The sequence below is a fragment of the Podarcis liolepis genome (assembly GCF_965112155.1).
Source record: "Podarcis liolepis genome assembly, chromosome: 1".
NCBI classification, from domain to species: Eukaryota; Metazoa; Chordata; class Lepidosauria; order Squamata; family Lacertidae; genus Podarcis; species Podarcis liolepis.
Window position 1 is genome coordinate 46,759,400 of NC_139554.1, and position 20,350 is coordinate 46,779,749.

The 20,350-nt window shown below is 40.1% G+C and overlaps 1 protein-coding gene across 2 annotated transcripts in view; it reads left to right on the plus strand.

Moving 5' to 3' along the window:
* MAP3K9 (mitogen-activated protein kinase kinase kinase 9) overlaps positions 1-20,350 on the plus strand; it is a 92,832-nt gene that overhangs the window by 6,773 nt on the left and 65,709 nt on the right. For both annotated transcript variants that reach the window (XM_083506424.1, XM_083506423.1), the window contains exons 3-5: positions 10,817-10,997; positions 12,195-12,343; positions 18,000-18,175. In XM_083506424.1, the coding sequence (XP_083362550.1) occupies positions 10,817-10,997; positions 12,195-12,343; positions 18,000-18,175 (506 nt within the window). The remainder of the gene's footprint in view (positions 1-10,816; positions 10,998-12,194; positions 12,344-17,999; positions 18,176-20,350) is intronic.

Sequence of the window (20,350 nt, forward strand, 5' to 3'; positions counted from 1 at the left end):
GTGCATGCCAGTGTGGTGTAGTGGTTAAGAGCGGTAGTCTCATAATCTGGGGAACGGGGTTCACGTCTCTGCTCCTCCACATGCAGCTGCTGTGTGACCTTGGGTCAGTCACACTTCCCTGAAGTCTCTCAGCCCCACTCACCTCACAGAGTGTTTGTTGTGGGGGGGGGGGGGAGGAAGGGAAAGGAGAATGTTAGCTGCTTTGAGACTCCCTTGGGTAGTGATAAAGCGGGATATCAAATCCAAACTCCTCCTCCTCCTCCTCTTCTTCTTCTTCTTCTGATAACACCAAGGTTGCGGGTACGATTCCCATATGGGACACCTGCATATTTCTACATTGCAGAGGGTCGGTCTAGATGTTCTGCAGGGTCCCGTCCAACTCTACAGTTCTATGATTCTATGACGCTTCCGGCCTAATGGTTCCTTTCCCCTGGTTTAGAGAACAGCCTTCTCTTAGAAGTTTATTTTTTGTATTGAAGATTTTACCAACACAATTGTGAATTCCTTTCTCGCTCTTTCTTTTAAGGCACTGTTGCCAGTTGTCATCTCTGGTATGTTAAGAGAAACTTGTGACACTTAGAACAGAGTTGTGAAGGTGATGGAAGGTTAATTGCCCTTGCTTGTTTGGATGTCAAAAAATGGTAGTGGCAAGAACATTGTGATGTAGATTGATTTCCCCCTCTTCTGTCTTTTCTCCTTCTGCCCCGTTTCTATGAGCATGAAGCATATCAGCAGTCTGGGAGTCCAGACTTCAAAACTTCTATTACCTATGAAGTCTTTGAACCTTGAAGACAGTTCTGTAATTTACCACTTTTCTCGTCACTTGGATCAAGAAAGAATGACTTCCCTTACTTTGACAACACAGTCATATATGCAGTTTTCTATAACACTGGGCTGCCGTATGAAAGCTGCAAGTACAGTGGTACCTCGGGTTACAGATGCTTCAGGTTACAGACTCCGCTAACCCAGAAATAGTACCTTGGGTTAAGAACTTTGCTTCAGGATGACAAACAGAAATCGTGCGGTGGCAGCAGTGGGAGGCCCCATTAGCTAAAGTGGTACCTCACGTTAAGAACAGTTTCAGGTTAAGAATGGACCTCCGGAACGAATTAAGTTCTTAACCAGAGGTACCACTATACTGGTCTACTCCTGCTGCCAGTCTAGCCCATAGGATATTTCCAGAAGGTGGAGTGAGACTGGCAACAGTAGAATGGTTGGGCAGCAACTCTGGGTAGTTACTTAAGCCTTTTCTCTCATATCTGAATAAATCTGATTTGTAAAAAGCATCTTAGCAAATTACTCTTGAAATAAATGATGTAGAAAGGAGACTAATGTTATCTATATTATGGACCTGAATTATGTATAGACTAAAAGTATAACATTTGAAGCAGTTCCACAAATTTTGTTAAGTAACGGTTTCACAGGAGAGTTACTCTGATTAAATTATCTATGTTAGAACTTCATGCATACTCTATCTGGATAATTTTCAATATGGGTCAGTATAGCAGCATTAATAAGTAACTGTTCCTTCCACATTAGAAAGATGGAATCAAGCATGTGGATGAGAGGGAATGTGTAACATTGAGAGTATAACACAAATTGGGATAGCCTTGTGAGACTCTTGGTGAGCAGGTATCCTAGATGTGGAGGAGAAAGCAAACAAACTTAATTTTGATTCCTTTTTTCCTCTTTGGTATAGTATATCTAGGATGATAAAATTGATTTTGTTAGGAACCTCCTGTCATTTGTATGTGCAACACCAGCTTCTCACTTAAATCTGTGAGGAGTTCTATTAAACTGGTTAGAAGTGAAGTTTGTTAACTGTGGAGAAAATAGACACTGTTGGCAGCCGATGTGTAACTAATTAAAAATAAACCTCTTAGCAAAGCTCCTCTCTGTCAGTTTCCAATACAATTAGCAGGATGCTAGCTGTCAATGTGTGTTAAATCTCTTTGACCTTGGAAATAATTTTGTCTTAGAACCATTTAGGTATTTGTTGCTCCTTGTATTTAGGAGAGATCTACATGAACTAGTTAGTTCAGTGCTCAGATAAGTGCTTCATAAGATGTGTTCACATTTTCACAACTTTGGATAAGAGATGTGACTAAATAACCTTTTTTCTGTAAAACTAGTTAGTTAAATATCTGTGAAATTCAATATCAAACTACAAAACATGACCAAATAGGTTTTCTAGCAAAGTATAGTAGGGCTACAACAGTTGTGCTCAGTAGCATTATTTTTGCCACATTACATGAAGTGAATGTGACAAATTCCACTACAAGCAAGAAGCTGTGACATGTCCTTATCCATAGTGTGTAACAAAGTGGCCACAATTTTTTGTTTAAATCCAGTTTCTGTCCCTCATAGTTGCAAAGCAGACATCATACATTTTTTCAAAGTTCTCTGTCTTCATTTTATTTCTCCACAGTACATGAATCTGGATATAGGAGTAAAAGTATCTTAAGGGCAACACTTTAGGAAAAATAATATCATTAGCTTTTTCTGGCAACAGATGTGAATCTTGGAGTACCAGGTAGTCTGGTTGGGAAGAAGTGTACAGGAAAAAGTTTAGGCACTTGTTTGCTACTTCTCACCTGCAAATAACTCTGTTCTGCTTTGCAATAACAAATTAGCTGCTGGGATTTTCATCCCAAATTTGTTTCTGAAGATGGGGTTCAGGCTCTTAAACAGCCACTTGTGTGGTCACCTGCAGTAGGTAAGGATTGTCATTAAGTTACAATGGGGATACACTTGGTAGGTAAGTGAGCAAGAGTTACTTCTGTGAACTCACTTGCAAAACTGGCATATTCCTGTTCTTAGTTCATAATTGGTTAAATGTGGGCTTGTTCTAATTTAGAACAAGTATGTCTCCAGTACTGTACAATAGACCCACAACTTATGCTGGGGTTACGTTCTGGGGCTAGCACATAAAGTTAAAATTGCATATAGTCAAACACATTGGGTGCAGTGGTGGGTGGGATTGCCAAAGTTTTTTTTTCCTGGACGTCCATCCCTTAAAAATATACATTATTTTTTGCTAGGTGTGTAAAGCTGAATGCGCACAGGTTAAAAGAGTGTAAGTTGTAGGTCTACTGTGTAAAGTGGCTGCCAAACTGGAATTTAACCTATATATTAAGCATTATTTTCCTCTTTGAAGTGTCTGATTAATCTCCATAGGAGTACAGTGGTGCCTCGCAAGACGAAAAGAATCCATTCTGTGATTCTCTTCGTCTAGCGGTTTTTTCGTCTTGTGAAGCAAGCCCATTGACGGATTAGTGGATTAGCGCTATTAGCAGCTTTTAGCGGCTTTTAGCAGCTTATCTGCTGATCGGATCAGCTGATAAGCGGCTTAGCGGCTTAGAAAAAAGGGGGGAGGGGAAAAAACCAGCAGGAACTCGCAAGACATTGTCGTCTTGCGAAGCAAGCCCATAGGAAATTCATTTTGCGAAGCACCTCCAAAACGGAAAACTCTTTCGTCTAGCGAGTTTTCCGTCTTGCGAGGCATTCGTCTTGCGGGGCACCAATGTAATCAGAAATTGTTCTACCAAAGTAATTCCATCTGTTTAAGAACAGGTGAATAGGAGCTCTAATTTCTTTGCATACTGCTTTGGGAAGACTCCTCAACCTCTAATGCTTTCATATTGTTGCACAAAATCTTAATGTTTGAATTGCCATTTCTGAAATAGGATAGTTGAAGACCTTCTATACATGATAATTAGAGTGCATGTCTTTTAATATGTTGACAACTTTGTGTTTCATGGTAGCATATTGGCAGGCTGGTAGAGTAAGAATGTTGATGTAAAATTTTTAGGGCTACAGACTTAAGTATTGCAATAGAACAGTTGTGAACTTCCTTAGTTGTAAAATGAAATGCATACCTGATAAGCACAGGTAGAATTTGACAAATTGCCCTAAAACAGCTTAAGTATAACAGTTCTCAGTTCCTGTTATTGTTTTAGTTCCCCATATTATTCAAGAAATAATAATAGTAGTAATAATAATAATAATAATAATAATAATTATTATTATTATTATTATTATTATTATTATTATTATTATTATTTATTTATACCCCACCCTCCCCGGCCAGGGCTCGGCTCAGAGCTGCTAACACCAAATATGAATTACAATAAAACGTAATAGAAAACAACAAACAAACAAACAGTTAATTAAAATACGGCTTAAAATACAGCTTAAAACACAGCTTATAATGCAGACATGTACAAAGTCTGATTGGCACCCTACTTTACCAGTGAACTGGGGGCTATGAACCACCCCAAAACTCAGTGAGGATGCAACCAAACAGAGTTTTCGTTTTTAACCTACTTTGTGGCAATAATAGAGTTGAAAAACAGTTTTTCTCCACTGCGTGCGTATTCTCAGGGCATTATCCATTGGAACTTTTCTCTGTGGTTTAACAGTCTCACAGATGGATTGTCAAGGTGAAAGAACCCTCAGAAGTATGCTGTGACATGTTTGCTAAAGATTTTGAGGATAAAATTACTCATATCCATTTCTACTTGATGACAGATAGTTCTGTAGCAAAGTTTAGGAAGGTGTCTGGAGCCCTACCTTGTATTATATTGAATGAATTTGGAGCCTAATTACCCAAGTTAATATGATGCTAATTGTGTGAATTCATTAAACATTTGCAAGCATAAAAAATGTAAATAATAGCCTTTGTGGGTAGCATAAGCAGCATCAGGAAATGGGGAGTAAGAGTTTAATCATTGTAGAGGCAGCTTGATGTAGTGATTAGAATGTCATAGTAGACTAGGGAGATCCTGATTCAGTTTTCTACTCAGCTATGGAGATTACTAAATGGTAAATTAGGCTGAGAGATGTGGACTAATTTCATAGGGTTTTAGGATGAAATTTGGGTGAGGGTGCATGTATGTTGCCTTGAGCTCTTTGAAGGAAAGGTGGGATATAAAACAATGAAATGAATCCTTTCCCCTGCCTGTCCTAGTCTCAACATTGTTTCTACCAGAAGTGACTTTGCCATTTTGAAAATATTTTTTTTTTTATCTTTTAAAAAAGTGATTTTTATTGGTTCCACCCAGGAGGAAGGATTAAGTTATCCAGAGTCCTGATGCTTATGGTTACAAGCATACCTGAAGAAATGCTTGCTTTCCATATATTGCCATTCTGCTGAAATAATTGGCACCCTTCTCCAAGTGCCTCAGCCATGAAAACTGAGACAGAGGCTGTTTTCTACTCTATAATATTTTAGTTGGTCCTCCTATGATGATATTTTCTAACTGGCTCTGCTAGTTTTTCTAACAGCTTCATATCATTTTTAAAGGAGTAAATATGCTTCATTGAAACTGCATTGAACTTACTGCTACTCAGTATCCTCTCTCTGTCTTACTCCATGGATTCTGCTGACATCACTGCATGCAATTTACTATCTATCACAATTCATTTTGGTGTTGTGTTTCAGCAATAGGAGAGGCAGATGAAAAATGGATAACTATGAAGCAGCACAGGCAGCTAAAGTGCAGTGAAATGCAAGTTGCCAAAGGATTATTTTGCCAAAGGATTCTTTTGCAGGATCACTGTGATCCCTCTTGGGTAAGATGCCTTTTAGATGGGAAGTTTGTAGATGGAGCTTTGGCTTTGAATCTGCTTTTGTTTAGCTGCATCTATCCAAAATATCTGCAGTCACATATCTGTGTCAGCGTGCAGTTACATTGGCATTTTGTTGGTGTAAATGGAAGCATTTCAGGTTAAAGAACAGAATATCGCTTTATCTCAGCTTTTCACTAAAGTTAAGTTTGAACAGGATCTTACGGAAAGGACTTTCATTAATGGGTATTCATTATTCCATAAGGTCCCATCATGTCCTCATTCCTCAATTTAAGAAGAATATGACAAGCTGGAATGTGTGCAGAAGGTAACCAAGATGATAAGGGTGTGGAAACCAAGCCTTATGAGGAACAGTTGAGGGAATTGGGTATGTTTAGCCTGATAAAGAGGAGATTGAGAGGAGATATAATGGCCATCTTCCATGTATGATCTAGTTGAGATTCCTGAATTGCAGGGGGTTAAACTAGATAACCCTCGGCGTCCCTTCCAACTCTAAAATTCTATGTGTGGTCCTAGTGGCCTAGATCAGTTGTCTTCAACCATTTTAGGTTCTAAACCAAGGGTCACCAATCCAGTGCCTGTGGGCACCATGGTGCCTATGAAGGCTTCTGTTGGCACTCTGGGCAGGTGTTCCAGTCTCTCAGCTTTTCTTTTTGTGTGGCGTGTGTTTGTTTGTGTTTGTGTATGTTTGCATATGAAAGTGAGAGAGAGCCATAATCTGGGCTAGCAGCGCATAAGCTTATGCTTACCATGGGAAGTCAGCTATTGGGGTTGTTGTCTCTCTAATTCGTGTTATGTCATGCTTCCATGGGAGCCATTTTGTGCATGGCATCCCCAGCATTTTCTAATTCAAGTGCAGTACTTTAACCAAAATAATGCCCAGGGGCCAGAAACTGAAAGCAGCCAAAGTGGCCATAATTGGACTCTGGAAACTGAGCAATCTTAAAAGCATAGGTTGGGGATAACAGAACTGCACCACAGGGAAATATTTAGTAGGGATTTCATTTGTTTCTTTTGTTACCTTGAAGTCCTGTTGGACTACTGTAGCGTAATGTTTCCCAACCTGGCATTTTCCAGATCCTTTGGACTGCACCTCCAATCATTCCTTACCACTGGCTATGCTGGCACTCAGGTTGATGGGAGTTGGAGCCTTTGGGAAATTCCAGGTTGGCTGCTGTAGAGTGTTGTCCCCAAGGCGCCATTTACTGGCGTCAACTGGTACATTAAAAAAATAAAAAAATATTTTTATACCCTGCCCATCTGGCTGGGTTTCCCCAGCCACTCTGGGTGTCTTTCAACAGAACAATAAAAACACGCTAAAACATCGAACGTTAAAAACTACCCTAAACAGGGCTGCCTGATTGTAAACAATGTAGTGACTGAGGAACTTAAGATAGAAAAAGGAACACGACAGGGGTGCCCAATTTCCCCATTACTTTTTATCTCAGTTCTGGAGGTGTTGCTGAACATGATAAGAAATGACCAGCAGGTTAAAGGAGTGCAGGTCGGAGCTAAACATTACAAGTTAAGAGCGTTTGCAGATGACTTAGTATTGACTTTGCAAGAGCCAAACACTAGTACGAAAAAGGTTTTAGAAATAATACAACAGTTTGGCCAGGTAGCTGGATTTAAGTTGAATAAACAAAAAACCAAAGTTTTAGGGAAAAATTTAACAGATATGGAAAAGGAGAAATTCCAAGAGGAGACAGGGTTGACAGTGGTCAAGAAGGTGAAATACCTAGGGGTTTACTTAACATCTAAAAATGTGAATTTGTATAAGGACAATTATGAAAAATGTTGGTCAGAAATTAAAAAAGATCTAGAAATATGGGCAAATTTGAAATTGTCAATGTTAGGCCGAATCGCAGTGATTAAAATGAATGTACTGCCTAGAATGCTATTTCTGTTTCAGACCTTGCAGATTCTTGACAAGATGGAATGCTTCAAGAGGTGGCAGAAAGATATTTCGAAATTTGTCTGGCAGGGCAAAAAGCCCAGAATTAAATTTAAAATATTGACAGATGCTAAAGAAAGAGGAGGGTTTGCCCTGCCGGACTTAAAATTGTACTATGAGGCAGCAGCTTTCTGCTGGCTGAAAGAATGGATGCTCCTCGAGAACACGGACATTTTGGATCTGGAAGGTTTCAATAATGCTTTTGGTTGGCATGCATATCTATGGTATGACAAAGTTAACAGTGCCTTTAAAAATCACATTGTCAGAAAAGCATTATTTAATGTTTGGATAAGATATAAAGATCTATTGGAAAACAAAACCCCTAGATGGGTGTCACCAGTGGAGGCTAAAGCAGTGAAGAAACTCAATATGGAGGTCGGATGGCCGAAGTATTGGGAAATTTTAGAACAGGATGGAGATAAGTTCAAACTACAAAGTCATGAGAAACTGAAACATAAAGTACAAAATTGGTTTCAATATCGTCAAATAATGGAATTTTACAAACAGGACAGGAAAATTGGTTTCCAGGTGGAAAAATCAAAACTAGAAACCGAACTGTTAGAACCCAATACTAAGAATTTATCCAGAATGTATAACTTGTTGCTGAAATGGAGTACACAGGATGAAACAGTTAAATCGGTTATGATTAAGTGGGCACAGGATGTTGGACATAACATTATGTCAGCTGACTGGGAATGGTTATGGAACACCGGCATTAAATTTACGGCATGTAATGCCTTAAAGGAAAACATTATGAAAATGGTTTATAGGTGGTACATGACCCCAGTCAAGCTGGCAAAAATCTATCATTTGCCCGATAACAAATGTTGGAAGTGTAAAGAGACTGAAGGTACCTTCTACCACCTTTGGTGGACATGCCCGAAGATTAAGGCCTTCTGGGAAACGATCTATAATGAAATGAAAAAGGTACTTAAATGTACTTTTCCTAAAAAACCAGAGGCCTTTCTCTTGGGCATTGTCGGCCAACTGGTGACAAAGAAGGATAGAACTTTTTTATGTACGCTACAACAGCAGCAAGAATACTCATCGCAAAGTATTGGAAGACACAAGATTTACCCACTCTGGAAGAATGGCAGATGAAAGTGATGGACTATATGACATTGGCCGAGATGACAGGCAGAATCCGTGACCAGCGAAAAGAGACGGTGGAAGAAGAATGGAGAAAATTTAAAAGTTATCTTAAGGACTACTATAAACTTAATGAATGTTAAAATGTTGTGGTTTCTAGAAACAAAGGGGTACAGTGATATAAGGTCAGAACACAAAGAGGACTAAGATGACAGAGGTTGGAAAGTAACAATTGGGAGTTGCTATGAGATTATGGACATTGGGATGCAGAAAGGGGGGGTATGGGGAAGTCCAAGAAAAGAGGTTTATGAAAATATGTTTGAAACTATACGTGTATGTTTGTCTCTTTAAGTGTTTGTTTGTTTTTTAAAAACTCTGTAAAACCAATAAAAATTTTATAAAAAATAAAAAATAAACAGGGCTGCCTTCAGATGCCTTCTAAAAGTCAGATAGTTGTTTATTTCCTTGACATCTGATGGAATGGCATTCCACAAGGCGGGTGCCTCTACCAAGAAGGCCTGGTTCCCTGTAACCTCACTTCTCGCAGTTTCAAAACCCTAAAATGTATTTTATATAATTGACTTTTTATTTCTATTCTTTGTATACTGTATTGTTGTTTTATTGCTATGGCCGATGGCTGACGCAAATAAAGATTCATTCATTCATTTCACTTCTCGCAGTGAGGGAACCTCCAGAAGGCGCTCAGAACTGGATCTCAGTATCCAGGCTGAACGATGGGGGTAGAGACGCTCCTTCAGGTACACTGGGCTGAGGTATACATAGCTTGGCATCCTGCCAGAGAGTGGTTTGTAAGGAGCAGATTACATCAGTGCCTCAGTGTCTGCTTCAAATTCCTATAGCTTTCCTGGGTACAACTCAAGACACACTCTTCAAATCTATGCAGCTCTTAATGACTTGGGCCTTGTATACCCAAAGAGCTTCTTTTCCCTCAAGTTCTGTTGCTGTTACTAAGACTGACAGCCTGAGAATGCATTGAGTTGGTGGATGAGATTTGTAGAAAAAGCAAATAGATTTAGGGCTCTCTCAATCTCAGGCTTTGTATCTTAAAAGCAAAGCATAATGTTTTCAATCCTGCCCCCCCCCCAATTTAAATCAGTTTTTATTTTATTTTTAAAATTAACTATTTTAAAGTGAAAACTTTGTTTCTATCCCCTCCATCTTACCTCTATAGAAAGGTATTTAAAAAGTGTACTTAACAGATGACTGTTTGACAAATCTAATTAAAAAATGAAATTTTTCAGACTTTATAAATAAGATATCCAACGATTTGCAGGAGTTACCACAAAAATGTTTCTCTTCAACCAGACCTTTGACTGATTAACATTCTATGGCATTTTAAATGTCTTTGGGGCTGTTTTTGTTTTATTATGTATTTTGTATATGTTGTGAACCACCCTGTGATCTTTGGATAAAGGGTGATTTAATCATCATCTTAATCTTCAAAGTTATTAAAAATCCCCAGTAAGTTTGCAATATTCAAATGTTTTACCATACAGTGTCTTGATGTTGGGTATTTGTCCTTATAGTATAGTGGGAAGTTCATAGGAGTACAGCCTGCTGCTTTGCTGGTGTCTTAGTTCTCAGCCTGGCTTTTTGCTTGCCAGGAATGACACTTTCTACCCACTTTGTCTGTGTTCCAGAGAGCCTCTTTAGTAGAGATGGATATCTCATAGAGGCCAGATATATTTCTCATTGCTATCTCATAGAATCATAGAGTTGTAATATAAGTGCATTTCTTGTCTGTTACATTCCCATTAGGGGAGATGTGAATTAGGTTGATTTCCTTAAGAATGGTATTGATTATGATTTAATGATGGTACAGATAATAGCATATTTATCAGCAGCTTGTATTGATTGTTTTATGGTATATTTTTGTAATATTTGTGTTCATAATTTGGTGTACACTACTTAGAGATTTTATATATCAAGCAATTTAAAAATAACCTTAAATAAAAATGCTGAGCAAATGAAATTCTCCTCTACCCTTATACTTTAGACACATTCAGTGTGACATGTGCAGTAGCAGAGCTTCTGTCACTTCTTCACCCCACCCAACCCTGCACCTATGGACAAGATCTAAAATTTGACTTTTTTTTTCGAGGAAGCATTAAGTAGAAATTGTATGTTCACTAAACATTAACCTTTTTCCTCCCTGTGTGCCAGTATTGATACTTGAGAAAGTGGAAAATGGAGATCTAAACAACAAGAACTTGAAGATCACAGATTTTGGCTTAGCCAGAGAATGGCATAGGACGACTAAAATGAGTGCTGCTGGGACGTATGCTTGGATGGCTCCTGAGGTCATCCGTTCCTCCATGTTTTCTAAAGGCAGTGATGTGTGGAGGTAAGTATATTGGCACTAAACACATTGGAATGTTAACTTGTAGCTCCTGGATACCTCATTTAACTTTCTGTGCTTGAAATTATGTTTACTTGTTGAAGAGAATTCCTAAACAGTTGATTTACGAAAACATCGCTCCCCCCACATCTTGTTTTGATACTGTTTTTTTCTGTGCTTCTGACTGCTTTGTTCTAAATTCTTACACTTTTATTTAGATGTACATTGGCTTATACATTAGTTTTCTGTATTAAGAATAGACAAACTACCAACAGGCACAGGTTCACGTCAGTTACTTAAAATAGATACCCTTCTTTCTAGCATGAAACTTGCTGACTCATACATTTTTTGTCAAAGGTGATAAAACTTGGAATCACCAAATCAGTAAAATGCCAAAATGCCCTTTTTAAAAAAACCCGATGTTCCAGTTTTGTTCCAAGTATTGTCTTTATATTTATAGTGTAGGTATTATATTTATAGTGTTAACCTTTTGTCCATTATCTTGGCCCTCATTGCTGGGCAAAGAACTAAAAATTCCCAGTTCTGTTTCTGCCAAAGGCTTCAGTTCATAAATAGGATTGGTACATGGTCATGGCACAGGTTATAAGGTGAAGCAGATACATATGAGGTGTAGACACAAGGCTGATTCAAACTAGGATGTTGATCCAGCAGTGCCATGCCGCTAGCATCTTCCTTTTGAATATCGTGGCAGGCACAGTAGCCATAATCTGGACACTGGGCAAGTAAACAGATTTGGTCTCTGAGGTGCCTCTTTGTCAAGGAAGGTGGTGTTGGTGCAGCTCAGCATCTGATTTACTCTCAGTTGCCTCCCTAGAAGGAGGGGAGGCTCCTCCCTCCCTAGACAAAAAGATGCAGAGGTATCTGGGCAGGGATGTTTGATGTCACAGGGGTGGAACATTTCCTTCACCAACCTGCTTGGATGTACCTGTCTATCTTCCAGAATACAGGCCCTCTACCTAGGTTCAGACACTTCCTGGAGTCCCGGTTTCGCCTCCCCCATTCCCCTAGGACCCTTACCAGTTCATCCAGCTCCCCAAACGACTCAGGATCTGACCATCCCCTCTGTGACATCTCCACAGAACTCATTCATTACATCCATGTGTATTTAATTGCTGCTGTCACTTCTAGGAGAATTGGCTGGTTTTAAGGGAGAATTACATTATTAAACTTTTCTTTTCATAGCTATGGTGTGTTGCTTTGGGAACTACTAACTGGGGAAGTACCATTTCGAGGAATTGATGGCCTAGCAGTAGCATATGGTGTTGCCATGAATAAACTTGCCCTTCCTATCCCTTCAACCTGCCCGGAACCTTTTGCCAGACTGATGGAAGGTAAGTGTTGACTGCATTGGACCTGACAAGATACATGCTACTATTGGGACACAGTTCAGTACAGTACTGATTTTATGAAGATGCAAAACAATTTGGCTTCTGTAGTTTTTCAGCCAAGTAGGTAGTATGTTGTTTACTTTGACTACTAATACCAGTTTCCAGAAATGACAGGTGGGCAGAATACTGTTGTGCTCTTGTCTGCAGGCTTCCCACAGGCCTCTGGTTGGCCACTGTGAGAATAGGATGCTGGAAAAGATAGACCATTGGCCTGATCCAGGAGTCTGTTATGTTCTTAAGAAAGCTGTTCTTCTACTGTATGTATTCTGCTGCAATAGCAGATTGCTATATGGATGAAGCTTTTGCACCTAGTAAAGATTGTGCCAGGATTTGAGTTGCACTCGATGTAATCCATTATTGACTCCTAAAGGCTGCATATATAAACCTACAATTCTCCGTTGGCAAGTTATACTGTCATGAAAGCAATTACATTTATACGGCTTTTGAATTACTATCTTTGTTGTGAATTTTGACATGAGTACATTTTCCCCCCAACAGTGCCCAGAAAAATATTTCGGTATACTTGTAAATCTCACTGAACAGTTTAACTTACTTCTGACTAAACATAAACAGCATTGCACTGTAAGACTTTTGTCGACTGGCTTGAGGAACCCAAGGTTTCCAGAAGTTCGGGGGGGGGGGGAGAGAAAAAAATGAAGGTGAGGGGGAAACACCCCAAACCATTCAATAAAGCCTGAGCATACTCAGTGGGCACAGAACATTGATTTGATGAGAGCAAGAGATAGAAAATTGGAGGTGGCATGGAGTGTGCTTTAAGAAGTTGTTAGTGGCTGACTGGAGCCCTGAATGGAAGCACTCCACAGTGTGATGTTTTGTTGCAGGTCCGACTTGTTTGTTTTATTACACAGTTTATATAATGCATTGTGTTCACTTTTGAGAACCAAAGAAAATATTGAACATTTTAAGTTTATAGCAATAGGCCACTAGTCTTAATTTTAAAACCAAAATTAGTTGAGAATAGAGATGACATTATTTCTTTAAATACAAAAGGGCTTCTTGTGGTTTATACTAGAACTGAGGAATGCATTGCAGTTATTTCAAGATTTTTAAATAATAAAACTAGATGAAGATCTTGTTTATAACTTCAGACCTTTTATAAAGTGCTGCTCAAACCCATTAATTCTCTCACTGTGTAACTTCAGTTTTTATTTTGTTCTTCCATTAACTACGCTGGTGGGCTTCACTAAGCTAACAATACCAAACATGCCTTCTTGTCTATAAAGAGGTTTTTGGATATCACTGCAATCCTCATTAGTGCAAATACTGTGACAGTTTCAAGCCTGGGGAACTGAAAAGGCACAGGCCACCTGCATTGTAGTTATCCTGCTTACTCACTCATGCATTTTGTTGGCAGCAGCACTTCGTTTTACAGTATGCCATGTTTCCTTTCTTGTCGTAATCCTGATGCAAAGAGGCAGGCACAATGCTGCTTCAGGATATGTCTGTTTTGCTGATTGCCAGTAACTGGTTAATAACAGGGGAGAAAAGAATAGGAAAAATTGCAAAAAAAGTAGCACCATAGCTGTCAACTTTTCCCCTTTCTTGCAAGGAATCCTATTCGGAATAAGGGAATTTCCCTTTAAAAAAGGGAAACGTTGACAGCTATGAGTAGCAACCCCCCCCCTTTCTGTGGCACTTTTGATCCAATTAACAGTGCAATCCTAACTATGTCTACTCCTGTTAATAAGTCCTATTGAATTCAATGTGGCTTATTCCTAGATAAGTGGGGTTATGATTGCATCTTTAACCATTATTTTTCTTAATTAAAGGTTTGTATAAATATTTCTATCTGAATATCCAAAATGAGGCCCTTGAAGTTCTTGGTGCTTTTTAAATTATGACACAATAGTGGAAAACAAAACCCAGTGAAGAAAAACCAAAGCGAAATGGGGACTTGGTCCATGGGACCATCCAATTTAAATGGCTTTTAAATGTAGGTATGCTTGTGTGGATCATTAGTAGTTCTCTGTTCTGCATTGCATGACTCTCAAATAACAACAACCATGCTGCTTTGTTACACTATTGAATATATTAAAATAAAAATGAAGTGAGCCAAAAGAACCCTGTAATAATGCAGGGCCTTGTTTCCTTTCTCTCATCTTGTTTTACTGCACTGTTCAGGGACCAGTTAACAACTGAAGTAGAAATAAAAACAAGCTAAATTGTTACTGATGACAACTGTAACTGAGACGCCAAAAACCATTCATTTTCATAGTTTTTGCATATTCTGTAGGATAGGTAACAAACTCACATAACTACTGGGATTCTGCTTTAACAAGTATTCTTTCAGAAGTTTTATAAGCACAACCGTATGGAAATCAGTGGGTTTAATAACATGGATGTTTACTAGAAATCAAGTAAGATATTAAGTAAGAACTCAGCTGTATTTAAATCAGGGCGGCCCAACTTTTCATACCAAGTTGGCTGCAAGAGTGCTTTGACATAGAACCTGTGGGCCTCATACTGCCTTGTTGCACAGGTGATGGGGGACCCTGCACATCCCTTGTACTGCTTTCCTAAAGCGTAATTAGGCAAGGCACGAGACAAGTTGGGAAAGCACTAACTAGACTTTGGGAAGGAGGTGGGAGAACTCTATGGCCCTGTCAGAGCCCACACATGTCCTTCCCAGAGCCCAATGCCTCGCTTACCTGGCTTTGGGAAGGAAGCACAAGGTCTGCAGGAGAAAAACTTAACTGTGAATGAGAGAGAGAAATTTCAGGAGGAGACAGGACTAACATTGGTTAGGAAAGTGAAATACTTAGGGGTTAACATGACTGCAAAAAATGTGAATTTATTTAAGGATAATTATGAAAAATGTTGGACTGAAGTGAAAAAGGATTTAGAAATATGGACAAATTTGAAGTTATCATTGTTAGGCCAAATTGCTGTGATAAAAATGAACGTGCTGCCAAGGATGTTGTTTTTGTTTCAAACATTGCAAATTTTGGATAAGATGGATTGTTTCAAGAAGTGGCAGAAAGATATTTCCAGATTTGTTTGGCAGGGCAAGAAGCCTCAAATAAAATTTAAGATATTAACTGATGCTAAAGAAAGAGGTGGATTTGCCCTGCCAGACCTTAAACTTTATTATGAATCAGCTGCTTTTTGCTGGCTGAGAGAATGGCTGCTTCTTGAAAACACAGGTGTGTTGGATTTAGAAGGTTTTAATAATGCATTTGGCTGGCATGCATATTTGTGGTACGATAAGGTAAAAGCACATAAAGCGTTTAAAAACCATATTGTAAGAAAAGCACTGTTTAATGTTTGGATAAGATATAAGGATTTGTTAGAAAAGAGAACTCCAAGATGGCTGTCACCAATGGAAGCGAAGGCACAGAAAAAACTCAATATGGAGGCCAAATGGCCGAAATATTGGGAAATTTTGGAACAAGATGGAGACAGAATAAAATTGCAGAGCTTTGAAAAATTGAAAAACAAAGTGCGAGATTGGCTCCATTATTACCAAATAATGGAGGCTTACAATTTTGACAAAATAGTTGGCTTCCAGGTGGAAAAATCAAAATTGGAAACAGAATTGTTGGATCCAAAAATTAAGAATTTGTCAAGAATGTATAACTTGCTGTTGAAATGGAATACTCAGGATGAAACGGAGAAATCAGCTATGATTAAATGGGCACAAGATGTTGGACATAACATAATGATGGCTGACTGGGAACAGTTATGGACCACAGGTATGAAATTCACGGCATGTAATGCCTTAAGAGAAAATTTAATGAAAATGATTTATAGGCGGTACATGACACCAGTCAAGCTTGCAAAAATTTACCATTTGCCCGACAATAAATGTTGGAAATGTAATGAGACTGAAGGTACATTCTTTCACCTTTGGTGGACATGCCCAAGGATTAAGACATTCTGGGAGATGATTTATAACGAAATGAAAAAGATATTTAAATATACTTTTCTTAAGAAACCAGAGGCCTTTCTCCTGGGCATGGTCGGCCAATTGGTGCCAAAGAAGGATAGAACTTTTTTTATGTATGCAACAACAGCAGCAAGAATACTCATTGCGAAGTATTGGAAGACACAAGATTTACCCACCCAGGAAGAATGGCAGATGAAGTTGATGGACTATATGGAACTGGCGGAAATGACTGGCAGAATCCGAGACCAGGGAGAAGAATCGGTGGAAGAAGACTGGAAAAAGTTTAAAGACTATTTACAGAAATACTGTAAAATTAATGAATGTTAGAAAAATGTTGGAATGAAGTTATATGGCTTTAGTATAAATGTTATAAGGAATTAAGTATAGATAGAGTAATAGAGTATTAAAGGGAAAAATAAGGTTAGAATGTGTTAAGATAATTATAGGATAGAAAACAGAGGAAGATGGAAAGGAATTGCTGAAACAATTAATAGAAGTGGAATACAAAAAGGGAGGTGTGAGGAGGTCGTGGAAATAAGTGAATGAAAGATAAGATATTGAAATTGGATTGTGTTTTAAATGGTTTTTGTTTTGTTAGTTGTTTGTGTTAGTGTTTTGTAGTGTTTTTTGTATTGTATTGTATTGTATTGTATTTTTTGTTTTCTGTAGTGTTGTGTTTAAACTGTTGAAAAATTAATAATTTTTTTTTAAAGGTCTGCAGGAGTCAAATGCATGGGCGTAGCTAAGGGCGTAGCTAAGGGTGGGAGGTTAGGGGACAGCTGCCCCCCTAAATCAATACAAATCAATAAAATCTGAGGTTCTGCCCCCCCAAAAAGCCTTCCCCCTAACAAAAATCATGGCTACACTCATGGGCAAATGTTGCTGAGGGGAACCAAAAAAGGCCTAGGGCCATGCATTGGACCACCCTGGTTTAGGTAATTTCAAATTTGTGTAAGGAAATGTATAAAGTCAGAGGTGTAGGTAGATCCTTATTAAATTCAACGTATTTTTTTGTCAAAACAAAAAAATTCCTTCCGGTAGCACCTTAAAGACCAACTAAGTTAGTTCTTGGTATGAGCTTTCGTGTGCAAGCACACTTCTTCAGATACATATATGTGTATCTGAAGAAGTGTGCTTGCACACGAAAGCTCATACCAAGAACTAACTTAGTTGGTCTTTAAGGTGCTACCGGAAGGAATTTTTTTGTTTTGACTATGGCAGACCAACACGGCTACCTATCTGTATTTTTTTGTGAAACTTCTTACTGTTAGGAATGATGGGGCAAACTATGGTGAGTATATTATTTACTTTTCTGAATTAGGCATTAAGAACCTGTAAGTGAGTAATTGATGTAGAATGGTGTGCATTAATTATCATTTCTGGAAAGCTTTGTAATATGGGGCCGAAGTAGGTATGATGTGAGAGATCTATGACAAGACGTTTTGTTTAGAGATGGTTGTAATAATGCTAATGCGCTAGTTTCTGGTGTAGAATTTAGATTATTTAGGATTCTGTTGTGTAGAAAAAGTTGGCAAATGGGGTATAATCATATGAATTCAAGAGTGGTAGACCAGACGGTTAAAGATATCAACAACTGAGAGAGTACAGGTTATTGGCATGGCCCAGAAATACTCTTGCAACCTTGCAACTTTTGAAGTAGATTGTTGTTCTGTCTTGTCTTTATCTGTTTAGATTGTTGGAATGCTGACCCTCATTCAAGGCCCTCCTTTGCCAATATTTTAAACCATCTAACCAACATAGAGGAGTCTGGTTTCTTTGAAATGCCAAAGGACTCATTCCATTCCTTGCAAGAAGATTGGAAGATTGAGATCCAGGAGATGTTCGACCAACTCAGGGCCAAAGAAAACGTAAATGGCACTGGATATTGATTTTATACTAAGCATGTTGTTATTGTATTTTATATTAATTAAGTGATTTTATTTTAATCAGAGCTGATCTTGCAATGCTGGTAGAAATAATGCATCAAGCAGGCCACATGCTGGATTTGATCTTTGGCTTAGGTATAGATGTGATCATGTCTCCTTCAATGAAGATGCCATGGTCTGATCACTACGCTCTGAAAGCCTGGATTGACTTTCCACCCCCACCCTGCTTAGGTGGCGAGCCGATGGTTTACCGAGGAGCTCCGGAAAATGAAGCGGGACCTCAGACGGCTAGAGCAAGTATGGCGGGGTGCCCGTGACGGAGCCTCAAGAACATGAAAACCTACGAGATGGCGTGAAGGCTGCTAAGAAGTCTTACTTCTCGGCCTCCATTGCATTCGCTAGCTCTCGCCCGGCGCAATTATTTAGTATAATCAGGTCTTTAACGTCCCTTGAGGGACAGCCAAATTTAAATAACAATTTGACACACAGCTGTGAGGCATTTGCGAGCTTTTTTGCGGAGAAGGTCTTGTTGCTCCGCCATGACCTCCCTCCCAATTTGAATACAATAAAGGAACTGGAGGCCCCTCGACTGTCCTCGGGTCCAGTATTGGACCACTTCAACCGGATATCCCCAGCCGATGTGGACAGACTCCTCCGAGCTGGAAAGCCCACCACCTGTCCTCACGACCCATGCCCGTCTTGGCTGATTAGAGCGTGTCCAGACGAGGTGCGGGCCCTCCTGGGGGATATCATCAATTTGTCCCTTGGCACGGGGACATTCCCAGGGGAACTGAAGGAGGCAGTGGTGCGCCCGCTCTTAAGGAAAACATCATTAGATCCTTTAGATCTATCCAGTTACCGCCCGGTTTCGAATCTTCCGTTCCTGGGTAAGGTGATTGAGAGAGCGGTTGCTGAACAGCTTGGTGGGTTTCTGGATGAAACATCGGCTCTGGATCCATTCCAGTCTGGCTTCCGTGCTGGTCATGGGACCGAGACGGCTCTGGTTGCCCTAACAGATGATCTTCGTAGACAGCTGGATCGAGGCAGGTCGGGGCTGCTGATTCTTTTAGATCTGTCAGCAGCTTACGACATGGTCGATCATGAACTCCTGGACCACTGCCTTGCCGACGTGGGGATCCAGGCCACAGTCCTTCAATGGCTGCGCTCGTTTCTCTCTGGTCGGGACAGGGGGTGGCGCTTGGGGGGGGAATTGTCATCGCGCCACTCCTTGGTGTGTGGAATACCTCAGGGTGCGATACTCTCTCCGATGCTTTTCAACATCTTTATGCGCCCCCTCGCCCAGCTTATCCGGAGTTTTGGGCTGGGTTGCCATCAGTATGCCGATGACACCCAACTCTATCTGTTGATGGATGGCCATCCTGGCTCGGCCCCAGACACACTGACCAGATGTTTGGAAGCTGTGGCTGTATGGCTACGTGGGAGCCGGTTGAAGCTAAATCCTTTGAAGACAGAGGTCCTGTGGCTGGGACAGGATGATATGGGATTGGGGGGGCAACTCCCATCTCTTGCGGGGGCACAATTAGTGCCAGCACCGTCCATTAAGAGTTTGGGTGTAATCTTCGACACCTCCCTTTCCATGGAGGCGCAGATTGCAGCTATAACAAAGGCAGCATTTTTCCATCTCCGCCAAGCTAAGCAGTTGGCTCCTTACCTCTCTCGCCCTGAGCTAGCCACTGTGATCCACGCGACGGTCACCTCCAGACTGGATTATTGTAACTCGCTCTACGTGGGGCTGCCCTTGAGACTGACCCAGAAACTCCAGCGGGTGCAGAATGCTGCAGCGAGACTCCTTACTGGGTCTTCGCTGCGAGATCACATTCACCCGGTGCTATACCAGCTGCACTGGCTCCCGGTGGAGTACAGGATCAGGTTTAAGGTGCTGGTTTTAACCTTTAAAGCCCTATACGGCCTAGGACCCTCGTACCTACGGGACTGTCTCTCCTGGTATGCCTCACAGAGAAGCTTACGGTCTTCAAATAAAAACATATTGAAGGTCCCAGGCCACAGAGAAGTTAGGCTGGCCTCAACTAGAGCCAGGGCTTTTTCGGCTGTGGCTCCGATCTGGTGGAACACTCTGTCACAAGAGACTAGGGCCCTGCGGGACTTGACATCTTTCCGCAGGGCCTACAAGACAGA